Source organism: Ahaetulla prasina, chromosome 15 (genome assembly GCF_028640845.1).
Source record: "Ahaetulla prasina isolate Xishuangbanna chromosome 15, ASM2864084v1, whole genome shotgun sequence".
Taxonomy (NCBI): Eukaryota; Metazoa; Chordata; class Lepidosauria; order Squamata; family Colubridae; genus Ahaetulla; species Ahaetulla prasina.
Window position 1 is genome coordinate 14,612,470 of NC_080553.1, and position 22,230 is coordinate 14,634,699.

At 45.8% G+C, this 22,230-nt stretch overlaps 1 protein-coding gene across 1 annotated transcript in view; it reads right to left on the bottom strand.

Annotated features, from left to right (window-relative positions):
* The window catches only part of BICDL1 (BICD family like cargo adaptor 1), a 42,639-nt gene that overhangs the window by 14,048 nt on the left and 6,361 nt on the right, over nucleotides 1-22,230 (bottom strand). Inside the window, exons 2-5 of the mRNA XM_058158313.1 lie at nucleotides 21,977-22,192; nucleotides 9,638-9,754; nucleotides 7,780-7,791; nucleotides 282-428 (exon numbers count right to left, since the gene is read on the bottom strand). Of these exons, the coding sequence (XP_058014296.1) occupies nucleotides 282-428; nucleotides 7,780-7,791; nucleotides 9,638-9,754; nucleotides 21,977-22,192 (492 nt within the window). The remainder of the gene's footprint in view (nucleotides 1-281; nucleotides 429-7,779; nucleotides 7,792-9,637; nucleotides 9,755-21,976; nucleotides 22,193-22,230) is intronic.

Below are 22,230 nucleotides of genomic sequence, written 5' to 3' on the forward strand. Positions count from 1 at the left end.
GCCCCTTACCGTTTCAGCCAAGTGACAGTCCGGTTTCTTCTTAAAAGCCTCCAGCAATCGAGCATCCACAATTTTAGTTTACTTTAGTTTTACTTAGTGTTCCAGGAGGAAGAATGACCCCCTACTCCGCATCTTTCCCAAAACCTACCCTTCCCCCTCGATTCTCGGGTCCCACTGTAAGGGCTGAGATGGACCTCCACAGTTTCTAAGAGTCCCCGAGGCGAAGCCCACCTTGGGCCTTCTCCTCCCGGCATTTCCGGGTCCTCGGCTTCCACTCCTACCTGCAGGTCTTTTTCATGGCTTTGCCGTTCCAAAATTAAGACACGGTCTTGAAGTTCTTCCACAGTCCCCTGGAGAAGGTGGTTCTCCTCCATCATGGCGCTGAGGCGGCGTTCCAGGTCCTGCTTCCGGTCCCTCAGCATCTTAATCTGAAAAAGCAAACAGCAGACGGTGGGGTGGGATGGGGTCTCAATGTCAAGACTGAGCAGTCTGGAGGAGAGAGAGAGAGAGATCTGGGCTGTGGAGAAGCCAAGAAGAAGAATGACCCGAGGGGCAGGCAGAAGCCACAGGACACAGCCTGGAACGGGACCCGCCGGATCGGTGGAATGTGGGAAGAGAACGGAAGCAGGGCTGATCTCTCTTCTCCCCCACCATACACACACACACCTACCTACCCTCCCTTGTGGGAGGAATTTAAATTTGCCAAGGAGCTTGGAATGTGCTGTTGCCAAGCAAAGGCGAGGGAGGGAAGGAGGCCCGAGCGGTCACTCCCGCCTCTCTGGAATTCCCAGAGGGATTTTAAGAGATGAACTTGGGGGTTCCACGATAGGTCAGAGTGTGTGTGTATGTGTGTGTGTGTGTATCTTCGCCCCACTTTCGCTCGGTTCCTCTCCACCATCCGGTCCCAAATACAAGGCAGAAATTCCTTCCCTCTGGGAAAAATAAAAGCTCATTTGTGGTTGTGTTCAAACTCCGCGTGAGGTGGTTGAGATGCAGCCTCATTGGGGTAGGGGGGGGGGGGTTTGGCTCGCAAGACCAGGCTGTCCCACCAATTTGAGGACGAGGGGGGAAATTCCTGAGTGTTAAAAGGGAGGTTTTCTCAAGGGAAGCCCACCCACCCACCCACCCGTCTCCCAGAATTCTTCTCTGGGTTGTCAAAAATTTTTGTCTGCGTCTTGGCATATAAATACGTATGTGGGAAGAGAATATAGAATATGAGAACAACAGAGTTGGAAGGGACCTGGGAGGTCTTCTAGTCCAACCCCCTGTGCGGTGTGGCTTTAGTGTGTTTGTGTATCCACATGTGTGGAGACAGCACACACATAGGCATATCTGGGCGTGTGTGAACTTGCGCATGCGTATGGGCGCGCATGGATGTGGATGCACCTGTGTGTGGATATACCTACGTGAATGTGTAGAGGTTTGTGTATATTTAGATAGATATAGATATGTATTGTGTTTCCCTGAAAATAAGACTGGATCTTATATTAATTATTGCTCCAAAAGATGCATTAGGGCTTATTTTCCAGTTGGATCTTATTTTTGGGGGAAATACGGTACTAAATGCACCCATCCGGCTGACCATCTTAACTGGGGCTTATTTTAAGGGGAGGGCTTATATTACGAGCACCCTGAAAAAAAATCATGCTAGGACTTATTTTCCAGTTGGGTCTTAATTTGGAGGAAACGGTATATATATGTATGAATGTATGTTTGTATGTATATTTGTATGTTTGTATGTATGTTTGTATGTATATGTCCTATTCTATTCTATTCCATTCCATTCCATTCCATTCCATTCCATTCTATTCTATGTGTGTGTGTGTGTGTGTGTGTGTGTGTGTGTATACACACACACACACAATATACACATATACATGTACACATGAAGGGGTGTGTAAGTGTATATGTGCATATGCACATGTGTGTGGATAGATAGATAGGTGACTGAGAGATAGATAGATAGATAGAAGAGATAGATAGATGATAGAGATAGATAGATAGAGATAGATAGATAGATAGATGATAGAGATAGAGATAGATAGATAGATAGATAGATAGATAGATAGATAGATAGATAGATAGATAGATAGATAGATAGATAGGTAGGTAGGTAGATAGATGATAGAGAGAGAGAGAGAGAGAGAGAGATAGATAGATAGATATAGATAGATAGATGATAGAGATAGATAGATAGATAGATAAATAGAAAGAAAGAAAGAAAGAATAGAGATAGAGATAGATAGAAATAGAAATAGATAGATAGATAGGTGATAGATATAGATAGATAGATAGATAGATAGATAGATAGATAGATAGATAGATAGATAGATAGATAGATAGTAGATATTATTATTATTATTATTATTATTATTATATTTGTATACCGCCCTTCTCCCGAAGGACTCAGGGCGGTTCACAGACAAAAAACAACAGAAAACATATAATAGATTAAAAACAGCTAAAGAATAGATAGTTGAATTCAATTGATGCTCTAACTTTTGAATACAAATTTAAAACCTCATTTAAACCCCTTTTTTAAAATCCCAATTTAAAAAACTACATTCAGGCTAGTCCTGCTCTTCGAAACAGCAACGTCTTCAGCTCGCGGCGGAAGGACTTGAGATCGGGAGTTGACGAAGCCCCAGAGGAGCTCGTTCCAGAGGTAGGGGCCCCCACAGAAGGCCCTCCCTAAAGGTCGCCAGCCGACATTGTTTAGCTGACGGTATCCGGAGAGTCCCTCTCTGTGAGGCGCACTGGTCGGTGAGAGGCTAATGGTGGCAGTAGGCGGTCCCGTAAATATCGGCCCTAGGCCATGGGCGTTTAAAGGTGATGACAAGTACCTTAAAGTGAACCCGGAAGACCACTGGGAGCCAGTGCAGGTTACGCAGGAGGGTGTTACATGGGAGCCAAAGGTGCTCCCTCTATCACCAGCAGCCGCATTCTGGACCAGTTGGAGTCTCGGGCACACTTCAAGGGAGCCCCATGTGAGAGCATTACAGTAGTCCAGGCGGGATGTAACAAGGGCATGAGCGACCGTGCATAAGGAAGCCCGATCCAGAAAGGGGCGTAACTGGCGTATCAGGCGAACCTGATGAAAGGCTCCCCTGGTGACGGCTATCGTATGATCTTCTAAAGACAGCCGTGCATCCAGGAGGACGCCCAGATTACGAGCCCTTTCCGTGGGGGCCAATAGTTCGCCCCCAATGGTCAGTGATGGAATTAGCTGACTGTACCGGGCCGCCGGCATCCACAGCCACTCGGTCTCAGATAGATGATAGAGATAGATAAATAGATAGATAGATAGATAGATGATAGTGATAGATAGATAGATAGATAGATAGATAGATAGATAGATAGATAGATAGATAGATAGATAGATATAGATAGATAGATAAAAAGATAGTAGAGATAGATAGATAGATAGATAGATAGATAGATAGATAGATAGATAGATAGATGATAGAATAGATAGATGATAGAGATAGATAGAAATAGATAGATAGATGATAGGTGATAGATATAGAGATAGATAGATGGATGGATGGATGGATGATAGGTGATAATAGATAGAAAGATAGATAGATAGATAGATATAATGTAGATATATATATAGAGAGAGATTGATAGATATATATGAATGTGTATCTGTTATATATATATATATATATTTAACAAACAGGTGTAAGTGCATGTTTGAATGTGCATGCGTACATATGTGAGCATACACATACATCCACATGCATACATACATCCACAAGGACGTGTGTGTGCCTATATATGTACACGGATGTGTGTACACACGCATACAACCACCCCTCCGCGACCTCGTGTGCGCGAGGGAGCGTAGACACAGAGGTATGCACCAGGGGTTCAATCATTCAAGATGGCGGCTGCTCGAACCCTACCACCAAAGCCCCACCCTCTTTCTCATGTAATCAGCCTCTGGAGCCCTCCCCTCGGCTGGCCAGATGCCCCCTACCCCCTATTTCCCCTCCCCTCCCCCCCCAGAAGGCGTCTGGCTGCCTAGGTGTGCTCACGCACCCTCGTGCGTATTTGTTCGATGTCAGAACTTCCAACACTGAGGTTGCTTCACCGCTGTCGCAATATATGACATGCAGCCTAGACAACATTTGTCCCAGCCAGCCAGCAGAATTTTCCCCTTCTCTTTTCTGCCAAGATAACAGATCACCAGTTCCAGGAAAAAAACGCAACCAGGAATGCCCCAGGAGTTGGAGAAAGGGGGTTGCCCAAACTTACCCCACCTCCTGTTTCCCTAACGTCTAGCTGTGATTTGCGACAGCTTCCCTTCCCCTGGGAATTTTTGTGAATTCTGCTTTTCGCAGGCGTCAGTAAACTCCTTGAGTATTTCTTTTTAGGTACAGTATCTATTTGTTCCCAGGTTTAGGAATGAGATAAGGAGTCAAAAGTCCTCCTCCAAACGAAGAGAGGAAGGAAAAAAAAAATTCAAGGAAAGAAAAGCTGGGAGAAAAAAACAAAACAAAACAGGACTTGTAAAAACGGTGAGGCGGAATTTTCTCAAGAATCTAACCTCACATGAACAATTCTGTTCATCAGAAGAAGATTAGTTTGGTGGCTCTGGTTCAGGGGTGAAATGCTACCGGTTTGGACCGGATCGCCTGATCCGGTAACGATGGCGGCGGGTGGTTCGGAGAACCGGTAGCAAAAATCCCTGCCCCCCCCCCAAATGCCCAACTGAACCGTGTGATCATCAAAGGTTTTTTTTTTACTTTTAAAAGCATTTTTTCCTCAGCTGAAAAAATGCTTTTAAAAGTAAAAAAAAAAGCCTCTGATGATTGCGCAGCTCAGCTGGGATCATCAGAGGCTTTTAAAAGCAATTTTCTACAACCTCTTGGGCCGAAGAGATTGTAAAAAAAATGCTTTTAAAAGCCTTTGACGATCCCAGCTGAGTTGCCTGATCGTTAGAGGCCTTTTTTTCTTTTAAAGGCAAAAAAAAATGCTTTTAAAAGAAAAGAAAAGCCTCTGACGATCAGGCAACTCAGCTGGGATCGTCAGAGCCTTTTAAAAGCATTTTTTTTTCTACAACCTCTTCGGCCGAAGAGGTTGCAGAAAAAATGCTTTTAAAAGTTAAAAAAAAAAAAAGTTGGCCACACCCACCCAGTCACATTACCCCACCCCCACCAAGCCACGCCCACAGAACCGGTAGTAACAAATTCTACATTTCACCACTGCTCTGTTTGCTTGATCCCGACTTAAAAAAGACGCACAAAAATGCGCTTTTACTGGAGAAACGGGCACGAAAATGGGTGCCAATTTTAGTGCGGACTCGTCTTTCTAAGATTCTCTGCTTCAGCGACGGATCTGCTGTTCTTCCGTGTTGCGTTTCTCTCTCGTGGCACCTTGGGAAGTTAAGAACAATTTCCCACCTGATCCTTCATGAAGCTTGATTAAGTGAGACGCCTCCCTCAATCCCTATTAACGCAGGAGCCCCGGGAGGGGAATTAGCAACTCTCTTGGGTGGGTGAATAAGAGAGAGAGAGAGAGAGAAAAAAAATATCTGTTTTGCAAAAACTGCCGGCGCGATTCGATTGGGACTTCCGAATCGATTGACTCAAGTCTGATTCAATTAAATAAAAGAAGCGTTTTCTTCGATCCAGAGAGAGCGGCCAATCCGTCGGCATCGATTTGGAGATAATGGATTGGAAGCTGACCTTTCAAACTGACTTGCCAATTCGATCCGGGAAAACAATTTGACCGGGGGATTGAACTCCTTTCAGAATGGAATCCTGGCGTACCTTTCCTAATTTTAATAACTGCAGCTCGTCCTCAACTTGCGACTCTTCCAAGTTACGTCCTACCTGAAAAAAGAGGACTTCTAACCTAGATATGAAATTTCGGATCGTTGGGGAGCCCGGTAATCACGTGACTGCATTTTATGATGGTTTTGCAAACAACTAGCGCTTATTTTCTTCTGTGTTTTGGCAAAACTCCTCCGTCAAGGGGGAGCTTTCTGTAACAAAGTGTTCGTTTAGTAGCTGTGACATTCGCACTTACGACCTTGAAATCAGGGATGAAATGCTCCCGGTTCGGACCAGATTGCCCAATCCGGTAGCGATGGCGGCGGGTGGTTCGGAGAACTGGTAGCAAAAAAGCCTACCCCACATGCCCAGTTAAGCTGTGTGATTATCAGAGGGTTTTTTTTTTTACTTTAAAAGCATTTTTTCTTCGGCCGAAAAAAATGCTTTTAAAAGTAAAAAAAAAAAAAACAACCTCTGATGATCGCGCGGCTCAGCTAGGATCATCTGAACCTTTTAAAAGCATTTTTTCTACAACCTCTTTGGCCGAAGAGGTTGCAAAAAAAATGCTTTTAAAAGGCTCCTTTGGTGATCCCAGCTGAGTTGCCTGATCATCAGAACCCTTTAAAAGCAGGTTTTCTACAAGCTCTTCGGCTGAAGAGGTTGTAAAAAAAATGCTTTTAAAAGGTTCTGGCAATCAGGCAACTCAGCTGGGAGCATCAGAACCCTTTAAAACAGTGGTTCTCAACCTGTGGGTCGGGACCCCGTTGGGGGTCGAATGACGGTTTGCCAGGGGTCGCCTAAGACCATCGGAAATATGGGAAGTATACTTGCGAGTCGAAGAATCGCGCTCCAATGGTTGACTCCACAAACCAGCTGCAGGCCCTTCAAATCGCTAGCCGAATTCGGCTTCAGGCGCGATGAATTAAAAAAGAGAGAAATCTTTGCTCCGATGTCTCCCTCTCAAGCCAGCTGCAATCACTCCCAATTGCTAGCCTAATCTGGCTTCAGGCACGATAAACTTCATAGGGGAGGAGTTTCCGCTTTAATGCCTCCGTCCTCAAGGCAATCGCAAGCAGTTCAGATCGCTAGCCAATGCGGCTTCAGGCGCGATAAATTCAAAACGAAAATAATTTTACGGTTGGGGTCGCCACATCGTGGGGAATTGTATTAAAGGGGTCGCAGCACTATAAAGGTTGAGAACCACTGCTTTAAAAGCTATTTTTTCTTCTGGCGATCCCAGCTGAGTTGCCTGATCGTCAGAGGCTTTTAAAAGCATTTTTTTACAACTTCTTCGGCCGAAGAGGTTGTAGAAAAAATGCTTTTAAAAGTAAGAAGAAGAAAAAAAGTTGGCCATGCCCACCCAGTCACATTACCCCCCCTCCCCACCAAGCCACGCCCACAGAACCGGTAGTAACAAATTCTACATTTCACCCCTGCTCCAAATTCACTTAACAGCTGCTACGAGAAAATCGTAAAACCAACTTGGTAAAACTGACCATTATGGACAGGCTCCCTTAGGTGTCATAACTCAAGGACGGCCAGTAGAGATTTCTAAGAAGACTTTCCGATCCTCCCCGGCTATTCCACACGGATACGTTTCTCCATCCTAAAATTCTAAAACTCCGGAAACTTTGGAAACTTCTCGCGAAGCAGAGCCCGATGGGAGATTCCTCAAAGCATCCCGCTAACCCACAGAAGATGACGCATGAGATGGGACCCAATTCGGCTTGATCAAACATGCTAACCGGCAGAGGTTTTGCGAATGAGCCCGATCGCTTTTAAAGACCGTGTGCTTCCAAAGAAAGTGACGGTGAGTTGGTTTCATGTAGGCGACATGTGAATGGCTTTCCCAGCACCCCCATGTGCAGACCAGAGAGACACAAAGGCCATGAAGAAGCCGAGAAACCAGACAGTCACAGAAGAGAGGAGGATGATGACATGCAAAAGTCGGATCAGATGACATGCAACTCAAAGCTGGTGGAAATATATTCATACTTACTTCCAACATTTGCTGCTCCGATAAGAGGGAGGAAGGAAGGGGGAAGGAGGAAGGAAGGTTAAAAATGGGACAGTTAGGGTTAACAAAATGCGGGGTCGGGAACAAGTAACTGGTAAGCTTAAGGAAGGGAAACATCTCAACTGGGTTGTCTTAAAAGTCCTCCTCTTAGCTCAGGGGTCTGCAACCTTAAACACTCAAAGAGCCATTTGGACCCGTTTCCCGCAGAAAAGAAAACACCGGGAGCCACAAAACCTGGATGGGCGTGGCCAACTCGATGTCACTCCCTCCCACCCAGTCACATGACCACCATCACCCAGCCACGCTTACACAGGTTTTGTGGTTCTTGGTGTTTTCTGTGGGAAACTGGTATCTCTCTGTCTCTCTCTCCCCCTCTCTGTCTCTGTCTCTGTCTCTGTCTCTCTCTCCCCCTCTCTGTCTCTGTCTCTCTCTCTCTTTCTCCCTCTCTGTCTCTCTCTGTCTCTCCCCCTCTCTGTCTCTGTCTCTCTCTCTCTTTCTCCCTCTCTGTCTCTCTCTGTCGCTGTCTCTCCCTCTTTCATCTCTCCCCCTCTCTCTTTCTCTCTCCTTCTCCCTCTCTGTCTCTCTCTGTCTCCCTCTCTCTCATCTCTCTGTCTCTGTCTCTCTCATCTCCCTCTCTCTCATCTCTCTGTGTCTCTCTGTCTCTGTCTCTTCCTCTCTCATCACTCTCTGTCTCTCTCTCTCTCTCCTCTCCTCTCCCATCTCTCTCTCTTTCCATCTCTGTCTCTCTCATCTCCCTCTCTCTCACCTCTCTCTCTCTCTTTCTGATTCTTTCTGTGTCTCTCTCTCATCTCTCTCTCATCTCTCTCTGTCTCTCCCTCTCTCACCTCTCTCTCTCTCTCACCTCTCTCTCTCTCTTTCTGATTCTTTCTCTGTCTCTCTCTCTCATCTCTCTCTCTCTCATCTCCCTCTCTCTCTCAATGGGGGGTTTCTTCCAACACTTATATCCACAATGGTTTTGAGGCTGAAAAGGCATGCGCTTTTCATTCAAAACTTTTTTAAGGTGCTTGGAGCAGAAATGGGGTGAAAAGAACGATCACATTCATATTTAACCAAGTTACTTTCATCAATCCGAAGGGACCTTGGCGGTCAATTTCTACTCAGAACAAATCATGTCAAAGAAAGTGTTGGATAATATTTATCGGCATTGGATTATCCGTGGCGACAATTCCAAAGCACCAACTCACTGTGGCAAGATGGCCGCAGTCAACTCGCAAAGCATCCCTGCCCTGCTCTCGACTTGCCATAGGCCGGGGTGGGGGGTGGGGGAATGGGAAACCAGCGAAATGGCACGGCAGCCAAAGACAGATGCAACATTCCATGCTTATCTCTCTCAAGGCTGTATCCCAGGGTTACCTACAGCAGCCCGGAGGGGAGTGACTTCTACAATCCGCAAAATTGCTCCGTTGGTGAATGTGATTGATGACACACCCTGAGGGGAGCGGGGTGGGGTGGGGGAGAAACAGGGTCATAATTGGAGCGTAAATTACATAGGGTCAGAGCTGGCTTCACCTGGGAACGTGCCAACATGAAGCTCCTAATAAATAACTGGATTTCTTTTGAAGCTTGGCTCGAGACTCATGATTTAATTAGGGCATCCATTGGAACCCTGACAGCCGCGGTGAGGTGGCCACAGCGAGTTGGCTGGGGAAAGTTGTCCTAGACCCTTTCCAAAGCCATCTAAGACAAAGCTGCTCCAACCTGGAGGTCTCTAAACTTGTGGGGACCGGCTTGGAATTCTGGGAGATGAAGTTCCCTTCCAGTGAGAGCCATGATGGTCGAGTAAGATTTGCCCGAGGTCGGCCAACCCTGGAGGACTCACCTCTGCTTGAAGGCTCTCAAGTCGTACTATGTGCTGGTTGGTGGATGACCTCTTCTCCCTGAAGTCCTCTTGGAGGACATGAACCTGTGTGGAAAGCTTCCTTTCCGCTTCCGACGTCTGCAATATAAAAAGACACCATAATTTTAATTGACATTATTATTATTATTATATTTTAGATTTTTATACCGCCCTTCTCCCGAAGGACTCAGGGCGGTGTACAGCCGGAATAAAATACAGAATATATACAATTAAAAGAAATTAAAAGAAACTATTGATAAACGGCCGATAATTTAAAAAATTTAAAATCACTAAAACCCCAATTTAAAATCAACTATTTATGCCAGTCCTGCTTGAGTGAATAAATATGTTTTTAGCTCACGACGAAAGGTCCGAAGATCAGGCACTTGACGTAAGCCAGGGGAGTCCGTTCAAGAGCGTCGGTGCCCCCACAGAGAAGGCCCTCCCCCTGGGGGCCGCCAGCCGACATTGTTTGGCGGACGGCACCCTGAGAAGGCCCTCTCTGTGGGAGCGTATGAGTCGATGGGAGGCATAAGGTAACAGCAGGCGGTCTCGTAAGTACCCGGGTCCTAAGCCATGGAGCGCTTTAAAGGTGGTAACCAGGATCTTGAAGCGCACCCGAAAGACCACAGGAAGCCAGTGCAAACTACGGAGCAGTGGTGTTACGTGGGAGCCACGGGCGGCTCCCATTACCACTCGCGCAGCTGCACGTTTAAGGGAGCCAGGCCCTGTAGTTGGCTAACGGCGCTAAATGACTCTGGTGGCTGTTGGAAAAACTAAGCTGGGTTGGATGGGGTTAATAGTTGGATGAGAAATCAACAGGCAATCCAGGAAATTTGCTTAGAGAAAGGGAGGGAGGGAGGGAGGGAAGGGAGGGAGGGAGGGAGGGACGAAGGAAGGAAGGAAGGAAGGAAGGGGAAGGGAGGGAGGGAGGAAGGAGAAGGAAGGAGGGAGGAAGAAAGGAAAAAAGGAAGGAAGGAGGGAGGGAGGGAGGGACGAAGGAAGGAAGGAAGGAAGGAAGGGGAAGGGAGGGAGGGAGGAAGGAGAAGGAAGGAATGAAAGGGAAGGAAGGAAGAAGAAGGAAGGAAGGAAAGGGAAGGAAGGGAGGGAGGAATGAAAGGGAAGGGAGGAAGGAGAAGGAAGGAATGAAAGGGAAGGAAGGAAGGAAGGAAGAAGAAAGAAGGAATGAAAGGGAAGGGAGGAAGGAGAAGGAAGGAATGAAAGGGAAGGAAGGAAGGAAGGAGAAGGAAGGAATGAAAGTGAAGAAAGGGAGGGAGGGAGAAAGGAAGGAAGGACTGACTGACGGCTGGCACATATTTAAGTGATCGTCCACTAGGACTCCTAGATCTCTCTTGCAGTTACTAATGTTGCTAGTTACCACTTATCCTGTACCTGTGCATTTGGTTTTTCTTGCTTAAACGTAAAACTTTACTATTCTAAAAACACTGAATATTGTTTTGTTAGGTAGGGCCCAATGTTCGAGTCTGTCAAGATCCGTCTATACCTTGAGGGGGGGTAGGAATAAACAAAAAAGGGGGATGGGGTTAGGAATAAAATGTCAGAAGCATTTCTCCCCACCACGCTAACGTGAAACGATCAGATGAACTCCTAACGTTTCAATTCAAGGCAGAGTAGAACAGAACAGAAGCACAGAGTTGGAAGGGACCTTGGCGGTCATCTAGTCCAACCCCCTGCTTAGATCTCACCAACAGTTAATCAAGAATGAATCCGCCACAAATCGCCTGATCTGTCAAAAATATACGGGTTTAGAGGATGTTTGATTGCTGCACAATTTCCTGTTTAACCAGGCTGTGGAAGGCTTCCCAAAAGAAAGAAAAGAAAAAGAGATTGAGATTGGATGAATTTATCTTCAATCTCCTCCAGGGACTTAAAAAGGCGAGTCTCAGCAGGTTCATCGTGTTGATGGAACTAGGACGGGTGTCTGCAATCTGCGGCTCTGGAGCCACATGCAGCTCTGGAGCCGCCTGCGGGCTCTTTCATTCCCCTGCTATCGCTCCCTGTTGGCTGATCCATCACTGGCTGGTCACACCCAGTGGTGGGATTCAAATCATTTAATAACCGGTTCTCTGCCCTAATAATTTCTTCCGACAACCAGTTCACCAAACTGCTCAGGAAATTAACAACCGGTTCTCCCAAAGAGATGCGAACTGGCTGAATCCCACCACTGGTCCTACCCCTTGCCCTTCCCTCCCAGTCACTCCTCGCATGGCCTGAAAAGGTAAGGCTGATGGTGGGGGATTGTCGTGTCCCACTCCTCCGCTGACAGCCGGGTCAGGGAAATCCGAATCAGGCGTGCCTCTGCAGCTCTGCCAAAGTCCTAACAAAGTTCTCAAGGCGGGCAGGAGACCAGAAAGTGACTTCAGCAAGATAAGGTAGACTTTGCCTGACTCAGAGAATGCCAGAAAGCAGATCCTTTATATAGGCCATGGGGTGTGGCTCCATGACTCAGCACTTATCCAGGCCTGCCCCTCCCTTCCTTCTGTTGACGCCGCCTATCAATTCTCCTGAAGCGAGGGTCACTCCAGTCTGCAGCTGTTGGTAATTGACCTTCCTCAGGCTCACATGCTGTGGGGGAGGGGGGAGGGGTCTAGTTGCTCCTGGGCATGGAGTCAGGGCTGGGGGCGCTTCTTCTTCCTCGGCCTGTCTGGGCATGGAGCCAGGGCTGGGGCCGGGAGGCATGTTAGGACATTCCTCAGCGTTCGGAAGCAGATAAGAAGGCCCCGGCTGCGGGGAAAATGGATGAGGCACAACATCTCAGGGGCTGCCCCAAAGAAGAGGGAGTCAAGCTATTCTCCAAAGCACCTGAAGGCAGGACAACAAGCCATGGGTGGAAACGAATCGAGGAGAGAAGCAATTTAGAACAAAGGAGAAATTTCCTGACAGTGAGAACAATTAACCAGTGGAACAACTTGCCTCCAGAAGCTGTGAATGCTCCATCACTGGAGGTTTTCAAGGAGAGATTGGACAGCCATTTGTGTGGGAGTGGTATAGGGTCTCCTGCTTGTGCAGGGGGTTGGGCTAGAAGACCTCCAAGGTCCCCCTTGCAACTCTTGTTATTCTTCAAAAGCCACTGAAGGCAGGAGAAGAAGCAACGGATGGAAACTGATCAAGGAGAGAAGCAACCTGGAACGAAGGAGAAACTCCCCGGCAGCGAGGACAATTAATCAGCGGAACAACCGTCTCGTATTTTACGACGGTTGCAGTGTCCCTAGGTCACGTGATCTCCTTTGGTGACCTTCTGACAACGGGGGAAGCCAGGTTCACCTGACGACCTTGGTACTAACTTATCAACCGCGATGATTTCACGTCACAATTTATTTATTTATTTTGTCACAACATCATATAAAAAGGATTACCGTATATACTCGAATATAAGCCGATCTGAGTATAAGCCGAGGTCCCCAATTTTACCCCAAAAACTGTAAACTGGGACTCAGTATAGAGGGTGGAAATGAGGCACCTCGGTTGGAAACCTCCTCCCTCAGCTGAGAAGGCTGGCGGCTCCCGCCCTCTCACTGCAGGCAGGGCTTCCCAGCGTCCGTCGGTAAAATGTGAAAAAGAAGAAAAAACTCGAGTATAAGCCGTATATACTAGAGTATAAGCCGAGGGCTTAAAAAAAACAAAACTCAGTATAAGGTATAAGCCGACCAGCACAAAAAGAAAACTCGGCTTATACTCGAGTATAATATAGTATATAAACAGATATATGAGTAAATATTAGGAGGTATAAGCATATATATATATAGGAAGAAGAAAAAAAAACAATAGGACAGGAACGGTAGGCACGTTTGTGCGCTTATGCACGCCCCTTATGGTCCTCTTAGGAATGGGGTGAGGTCAATAGTAGAAAGTTTTTGGTTAAAGCTTTTAGGATTATGGGAAGAGACCACAGAGTCAGGTAAAGTATTCCAAGCACTGATGATTCTGTTACAGAAGTCGTATTTTCTGCAATCTAGATTAAAGCGGTTAACATTTAAGTTTAAATCTATTGGTTGCTCTTGTATTATTGCAATTAAAGCTGAAGTAGTCTTTGACAGGAAGGACATTACAATAGATGATTCTATGAGTTAAACTTAGGTCTTGTCGGAGGCGACGGAGTTCCAAGTTTTCTAAGCCTAGGATTTCAAGTCTGGTGGGATAAGGTATTTTATTGTTTTCAGAGGAATGGAGAACTCTTCTTGTAAAATATTTCTGGACACGTTCAATTGTATTGATGTCAGAGATGTGGTGAGGGTTCCAAACAGGCGAGCTGTATTCTAGAACTGGTCTAGCAAATGTTTTATATGCTCTGGTTAGTAGTGTGGTGTTTTTGGAAAAGAAGCTACGCAAAATTAGGTTTACAACTCTTAGAGCTTTTTTTGCTATGTAGTTGCAGTGGGCTTTGGCACTTAGATCATTTGACATGAAAATTGTGGCCGAAACTCCACTTAACAAATGTTTCACTGAGCAATGGAAAATTTGGGAGCTCAAGCGTGGTCGTAAGTCGAGGATGACCTGCGCTCGGATGATCGACGTTCCGCCGACCGTGTCCAGCTGCATTTTATTTGCAGGAAAGACACCCCTGATATCAAGAAGGAGGCAGGCGGGGCCTTTCACAAAAAGTCCCATTCACGTCAAACGTCATTTCCTCGTGTCTCCCTCCTTAACATAACATAACATAACATCAGAGTTGGAAGGGACCTTGGAGGCCTTCTAGTCCAACCCCCTGCCCAGGCAGGAAAACCCTACACCATCTCAGTCAGATGGTTATCCAACATTTTCTTAAAAATTTCCAGTGTTGGAGCATTCACAACTTCTGCAGGCAAGTCGTTCCACTTACTAATTGTTCTAACTGTCAGGAAATTTCTCCTTAGTTCTAAGTTGCTTCTCTCCTTGATTAGTTTCCACCCATTGCTTCTTGTTCTACCCTCAGGTGCTTTGGAGAATAGTTTGACTCCCTCTTCTTTGTGGCAACCCCTGAGATATTGGAACACAGCTATCATGTCTCCCCTAGTCCTTCTTTTTGTTAAACTAGACATACCCAGTTCCTGCAACCGTTCTTCATATGTTTTATCCTCCAGTCCCCTAATCATCTTTGTTGCTCTTCTCTGCACTCTTTATAGAGTCTCCACATCTTTTTTACATCGTGGCGACCAAAACTGGATGCAATATTCCAAGTGTGGCCTTACCAAGGCATTATAAAGTGGTACTAACACTTCACGTGATCTTGATTCTATCCCTCTGTTTATGAAGCCCAGAACTGTGTTGGCTTTTTTAACAGCTGCTGCACACTGCTGGCTCATATCTAAATGGTTGTCCACTAGGACTCCAAGATCCCTCTCACAGGTACTACTATTGAGCAAGGTACCACATATACGGTACTGGTGCATTTTGTTTTTTTGGCCTAAATGTAGAACCTTACTTTTTTCACTGTTGAATTTCATTTTGTTAGATAGCGCCCAATGTTCAAGTCTGTCAAGATCTTTCTGTAACTTGAGCCTATCTTCTGGAGTGTTGGCTATTCCTGCCAGCTTGGTGTCATCTGCAAATTTGATGAGTTCCCCATCTATCCCCTCGTCCAAGTCATTGATGAAGATGTTGAAGATTGATGAAGATGTCCTTAAGCCTGGGCTCCCCTTAACGGTACAGTGGAACCCCCCCAAAAAAACCCAAAAAAAAACCCAGGAACCACCATGGTCGGGTTACCATGGCAACAGCAGGCTGCCTGGAAGACCATGATGTACGGTCGCCTAGCAACTGGTGACGAAGGGCTTTTGCAGCCGCCGCCGGTTTTGACGTTGGCTGGGATTGATCATCTCTGGCGTGCCCGCCTGGCACAATCTAATGTGCCGAATGTGTGGGGAGGGGGAAGGTGGGGGAGACAGGAGGAGGCACATGTCATCTAGGCATTGGGGAAGGGAAGGGAGGCAGAGGGAAGTGAAGCATACATTGCCGTCGGTCTTTGGTTGCATAAATACAACCAAGATCTTTTGCTGGTGGTTGTTAGTTGCGAAGTCGTGTCCGACCCATCGTGACCTCATGGACCACGTTCCTCCAGGCCTTCCTGTCCTCTCCCATCCTCCAGAGTCCATTGAAGCTCACGCCGACTGCTTCAGTGACTCCATCTCTATCAGCCTGCAATACTCCATCCTAACCACTACGCCACCATGGCTCTTACAACTCCTAGAATCCCCCATGCAGGCACCGGGTTGGGGGCAGCTACAGTGAAGGCAACTGTTGAGCTGGGACGACAGACCTTGTTCCACAGACCCGTTTTTCTCAAGGTGGGTGGGCTTCAACTCCCAGAATTCCCCAGCCAGCATAGCTGGGGAAGCCCCCCCCCATCTTAAAAGAAACGTTGATCTGGACAAACACAATTCGGAAAATCCACAAAAGATCGCAGTGAGTTCTCCTTGCTTAAGAGACGTCAACCATCTTTGGAAATTCTACTAGCCACCTTGTCCTTCGACCTATTGGTGCCTTTATTTGCTACCTGTTCTGACCCAGCTCCCCAAACCCACAAATTCTCTGTAGTTACGTCAATGCTCCCTTTATTAGGAGCGCCAGCAGCCCTGGCAAAAAAGTTTCTCTCAATGCAGTCTGTCTGGCAGGAAGATGAATAGTTGTCTGCCACACTTATTCATCTCCGCCCCCTGCCTTTTATCCCCAGAGCTAGGGTGGGGCTTAGCTAGCAGCGATGGCTCTTCCATCCCGAGGACCGGCCCATAGATTTCCACTGCTCTCCTCTCCTCTGCCTTCTGCGCATCCGCGCGTCAGGCACTGGACCCAGCTGTTCCTCCTCTTCCTCATTAGCCACCTCCAGACTTGGGGGCTGTTGACTCCCCATCTGAGGGCTGATGGACAGCCCAGGCTCCGCCTCTCTCTCTCTCTCTCTCTCTCTCTCTCTCTCTCTCTCTCTCTCTGCCAGCTCCATTCCCTCTTCCTCCTCTGAGCTCCAAGTGGCCTTGATGCTGACCCCAACTCCCACGCCTCCCCCTCCTTAAATGGTAGCCACAACGCTACCATTTAATTTCCAAAATTGGATCCTCTTCTTCAAATTCGAGCTTGTGAGCGGAAGAACAAGCTGGCAGTTCCATCTGGACCTGAGATTAAACCCAGACGCTTCACGTACCGCCATGTGTTCCGCCAGCGAGCTGCAGGATTATAACTTGAGCATCAGGGCAGCACCTCGCTAACCTGGCAGGAGATTAGAGGAGCTAAGTAAGGTTGTGGGTTCCTAGTGAGAAATCATTGTCTTTTCCAACCTTTCTTGGTTAAAAAAAAAAGTAAAACAATCCAGTTTCATCCAATTTAAGTGTAATTTGTTCACCAGGAGCCCTGCTCTCTGTCACCGACTCAACCGAAAGAAAGTTTTGCACGAATGCTTCCTTAACCAATTTGATTGATTGGATTCCTGGTGAATTGGATTTCAAACCCGGTTTATTTTGAATTTTTAGGCATGATCAGGTCTTTGCCCCCCCCCCCAAAAAAACCCCACTTTCCTCTGAACCTGGGCTTGATGGTTGGGGAATTCTGGGAATCGATGTCCACCGGTCTTAAAGTTACCAACTTTAAAGTCAAAACATTTTAAAGGGGGGGGGAAAAGAACCCCCAAAGAAGTAGAAATCCCAGTTGTCTTTTGGCAAAAAGTGACTTTTGGGATAACCATGACCTGGAGCAGGGATCTCCAACCTTGGCAACTTTAAGACCTGTTGGACTTCAACTCCCAGAATCCCTCAGCCAGCAAAGCTGACCCCTGACCTGGAGGATTTAAAATCTCCATAGATATTTAACCTCTGTGACAATCACGTTCGTAAAATGAGGCGTGATTCACTTAACAAATGCCTTGCTTGGTGACGTAAACGTTCAGCTGAATTGTGGCCATAAGTCAAGGACTACCTGTTTAGAACTGAGAAAAAATTAGCTTGCAGAGCTGGCACTTTCCAAATTGAGAATGGAATTAGTTTTATAATATAATATAATATGATATAACAACAGAGTTGGAAGGGACCTTGGAGGCCTTCTAGTCCAACCCCCTGCCCAGGCAGGAAATCCTACACCATCTCAGTCAGATGGTTATCCAACATTTTCTTAAAAATTCCCAGTGTTGGAGCATTCACAACTTCTGCAGGCAAGTCGTTCCACTGATTAATTGTTCTCACTGTCAGGAAATTTCTCCTTAGTTCTAAATTGCTTCTTTCCTTGATCAGTTTCCACTCATTGCTTCTTGTTCTACCCTCAGGTGCTTTGGAGAGTACCTTGACTCCCTCTTCTTTGTGGCAGCCCCTGAGATATTGGAAGAATGCTATCATGTCTCCCCTGGTCTTTCTTTTCATTAAACAAGACATACCTAGTTCCTTCAACCGTTCTTCATATGTTTTAGCCTCCAGTCCCCTTTGTTACTCTTTGCACTCTTTCTAGAGTCTAGTTTAGTCTAATTTTCTAGAGTTTAGTTTAGTTTAGGTTTAGTTTAATTTAGTTTCGTTTCGTTTTGTTTCATTGGAAGGAACCTTAGAGGTCTTCTAGTCCAACCCCCTACTTAGGCAGGAAACCCTACACCACTTCAGGCAAATGGTTTATCCAACCTCTTCTTTAAAACAGTGTTGGAGCATTCACAACTTCTGGAGGCAAGTTGTTCCGTTGGTTAATTGTTCTAACTGTCAGGAAATTTCTCCTTAGTTCTAAATTGCTTCTCTCCTTGATTAGTTTCCATCCATTGCTTCTTCTCCTGCCCTCAAGTGCTTTGGAGAATAGCTTGACTCCCTCTTCTTTGGGGCAGCCCCTGAGATACTGGAACATTGCTATCATGTCTCCCCTGGTCCTTCTTTTCACCAAACTAGACATTTCTGCAACTGTTCGTATGTTTTAGCCTCCAGTCCCCTGATCATCTTGGTTGCTCTTCTCTGCACTCTTTCTAAAGTCTCAACATCATTTTTACATCGTGGTGACCGAAAATTTACACCCTCTAAGCCTTAGAGTCTAAGATAAGCTTTGGAGCTGCAGGGCCATTTGAGCTTATTCTCCAGGTTAAAAACTAGCACTGGCTGTTTTTTGAGATTAGAAAAAGCTACAGAAGCGTAAAAATCGTAAGCAACATTGCAAAAATAATAATAATAATAATAATGTTAAGATACAAGGCTCAGCTCGGCTTCTTCCAAGCTAGTAGCTCTGGAAGCAATTAAACCGGGGCACCAAAATCCAGCAACTTCTGATAAGGAGATATTTTTTAATCGTAGGACAGGTAAGCAAACCTTAAGAAGCAGTGCCAAGGGACTGCTGTATACAGATGCCCCTCCTCTTACAACACTTCGTTTAGTGACCGTTGAAAGTTACAACGGCACCGAGTTGTGACCGTTCTTCCATACTTACGACCGTTGCAGCGTCCCCATGCTCACATGATCAAAATTCAGAGGCTTGGTAACTGACTCATATTTATGACCATTGTCGTGTTTCCCGGGGGTTAGAGTGATGCGGTGGCCTAGAGGTGATGCTCTCGCCTCACAATCAGGAGGCTGTGAGTTCAATCCTAGGTAGAGGCAGATATTTCTCTCTCCCTGGGCACAATGAGAATATATCCGCTGAACAAAACTCCGTACTGGCAACAGGAAAGGCATCTGGCCAGTAAAAGCTCTGCTAGCTCCATTCAGTTGCCCAGACTCCACTCCGCACTTAAGACTTATAGACCACTTCACAGTGCTTCACAGCCCTCTCTAAGCAGTTTACAGAGTTAGCCTCTTGCCCCCAGCAATCTGGGTCCTCATATTACCCACTACTTCTAACTACTGTGGACAATGGATGGATGGATGGATGGAAGGAAGGAAGGAAAGGAAGAAAGGAAGAAAGGAAAGACAATATATATTGCTTCGCAGTACTTTCCAGCCCTCTCTAAGCGGTTTACAGAGTCAGCACCTTGCCCCCAACAATCTGGGTCCTCATTTTACCCACCTCGGAAGGATGGAAGGCTGAGTCAACCTTGAGCCAGTCAGGATCGAACTCCTGGCAATGGGCAGAGTTGTCTGCAATGCTGCAATTTAACCACTGCACTGGCAGGGGAATAGAATAGAATAGAATAGGAGTAGAGTAGAATAGAATAGAATAGAATAAGAATTTAGAATAGAATAGAATATAGAAAATTAGTAGAATAGAATAGAATAGAATAGAATAGAATAGAATAGAATAGTATAGAATAGAATAGAATAGAATAGAATAGAATAGAATAGGAGTAGAGTAGAGTAGAGTAGAGTAGAGTAGAGTAGAGTAGAGTAGAGTAGAATAGAAATTTAGAATAGAATAGAATATAGAAAATTAGTAGAATAGAATAGAATAGAATTAGAGTAAGTAGAGTAGAGTAGAGTAGAATAGAATAGAATAGAGTAGAATAAGAATTTAGAATAGAATAGAATAGCAATAGCAATTAGACCTATATACCGCTTTACAGCACTTTGTAGCCCTCTCTAAGCGGTTTACAAAATCAGCCTTTTGCCCCCAACCATCTGGGTCCTCATTTAGTGACCTCGGAAGGATGGAAGGCTGAGTCAACCTTAAGCCGGTCAGGATTGAACTGCCAAACTGCTGGCAGTCAGCAGAATTAGCTGCAGTACTGCATTCTAACCACTACGCCACCGTGTATGATGTTAAGGGGCAACGGAGACCCCCAACAACGGCAACGGAGCCGGCCACTTCAATAGCAACCGTCCTTCCCCTCCTCCAGAGCCAAGGTGGGCTATCTCACCTTGCTGAGCTGGTCCAAGAGTCTTTGGTTCTGTTCAGATAGTTCCTGGACCGCCCGCGTCTTCTCCCGGTCAGCTTCCCGCAGGTGAACCTGCTGTTTCTCCAGCTCATCCTGCAGCTGCTTGACGTCGCTCTCCAGCTCCGAGACTCGGCCTTCCCACTCGCCTTCCTTGTTCTCGAAGCGTCTCCTGAGCTCGTGTTTCTCTTGTTCCAGGTGCTGCATCGGGAAGGGAAAGAATAGAATAATGAATGGACTAGCATAGCATAGCATAGCTATGAATGGAATGGAATGGAATGGAATAGAATAGAATAGAATGGAATGGAATGGAATGGAATAGAAAAATAAAATAAAATAGAAGGAAGGAAGGAAGGAAGGAAGGAAGGAAGGAAGGAAGGAAAGAATAGAATAGAATAGAATAGAATAGAATAACAGAACAGAATAGAATAGAATAGAACAGAACAGAACAGAACAGAACAGAACAGAACAGAACAGAATAGAATAGAATAGAAGAGAATAGAATAGAATGGAATGGAATGGAAAAATAAAATAAAATAAAATAGAAAGGAATAGAATAGAATAGAATTTGAATTAATAGAACAGAACAGAACAGACTAGAACAGACTAGAATAGAATAGAATAGAATAGAATAGAATAGAATAAGGAAGGAGGGAAGGAAGGAAGGAAGGAAGGAAAGAAAGAAAGGAAGAAAGGAAAGACAATATATATTGCTTCGCAGTACTTTCCAGCCCTCTCTAAGCGGTTTACAGAGTCAGCACCTTGCCCCCAACAATCTGGGTCCTCATTTTACCCACTTCGGAAGGATGGAAGGCTGAGTCAACCTTGAGCCAGTCAGGATCGAACTCCTGGCAATGGGCAGAGTTGTCTGCAATGCTGCAATTTAACCACTGCACTGGCAGGGGAATAGAATAGAATAGAATAGAATAGGAGTAGAGTAGAATAGAATAGAATAGAATAAGAATTTAGAATAGAATAGAATAGAATATAGAAAATTAGTAGAATAGAATAGAATAGAATAGTATAGAATAGAATAGAATAGAATAGGAGTAGAGTAGAGTAGAGTAGAGTAGAGTAGAGTAGAGTAGAGTAGAGTAGAGTAGAGTAGAGTAGAATAGAAATTTAGAATAGAATAGAATATAGAAAATTAGTAGAATAGAATAGAATAGAATTAGAGTAAGTAGAGTAGAGTAGAGTAGAATAGAATAGAATAGAGTAGAATAAGAATTTAGAATAGAATAGAATAGCAATAGCAATTAGACCTATATACCGCTTTACAGCACTTTGTAGCCCTCTCTAAGCGGTTTACAAAATCAGCCTTTTGCCCCCAACCATCTGGGTCCTCATTTAGTGACCTCGGAAGGATGGAAGGCTGAGTCAACCTTAAGCTGGTCAGGATCGAACTGCCAAACTGCTGGCAGTCAGCAGAATTAGCTGCAGTACTGCATTCTAACCACTACGCCACCGTGTATGATGTTAAGGGGCAACGGAGACCCCCAACAACGGCAACGGAGCCGGCCACTTCAATAGCAACCGTCCTTCCCCTCCTCCAGAGCCAAGGTGGGCTATCTCACCTTGCTGAGCTGGTCCAAGAGTCTTTGGTTCTGTTCAGATAGTTCCTGGACCGCCCGCGTCTTCTCCCGGTCAGCTTCCCGCAGGTGAACCTGCTGTTTCTCCAGCTCATCCTGCAGCTGCTTGACGTCGCTCTCCAGCTCCGAGACTCGGCCTTCCCACTCGCCTTCCTTGTTCTCGAAGCGTCTCCTGAGCTCGTGTTTCTCTTGTTCCAGGTGCTGCATCGGGAAGGGAAAGAATAGAATAATGAATGGAC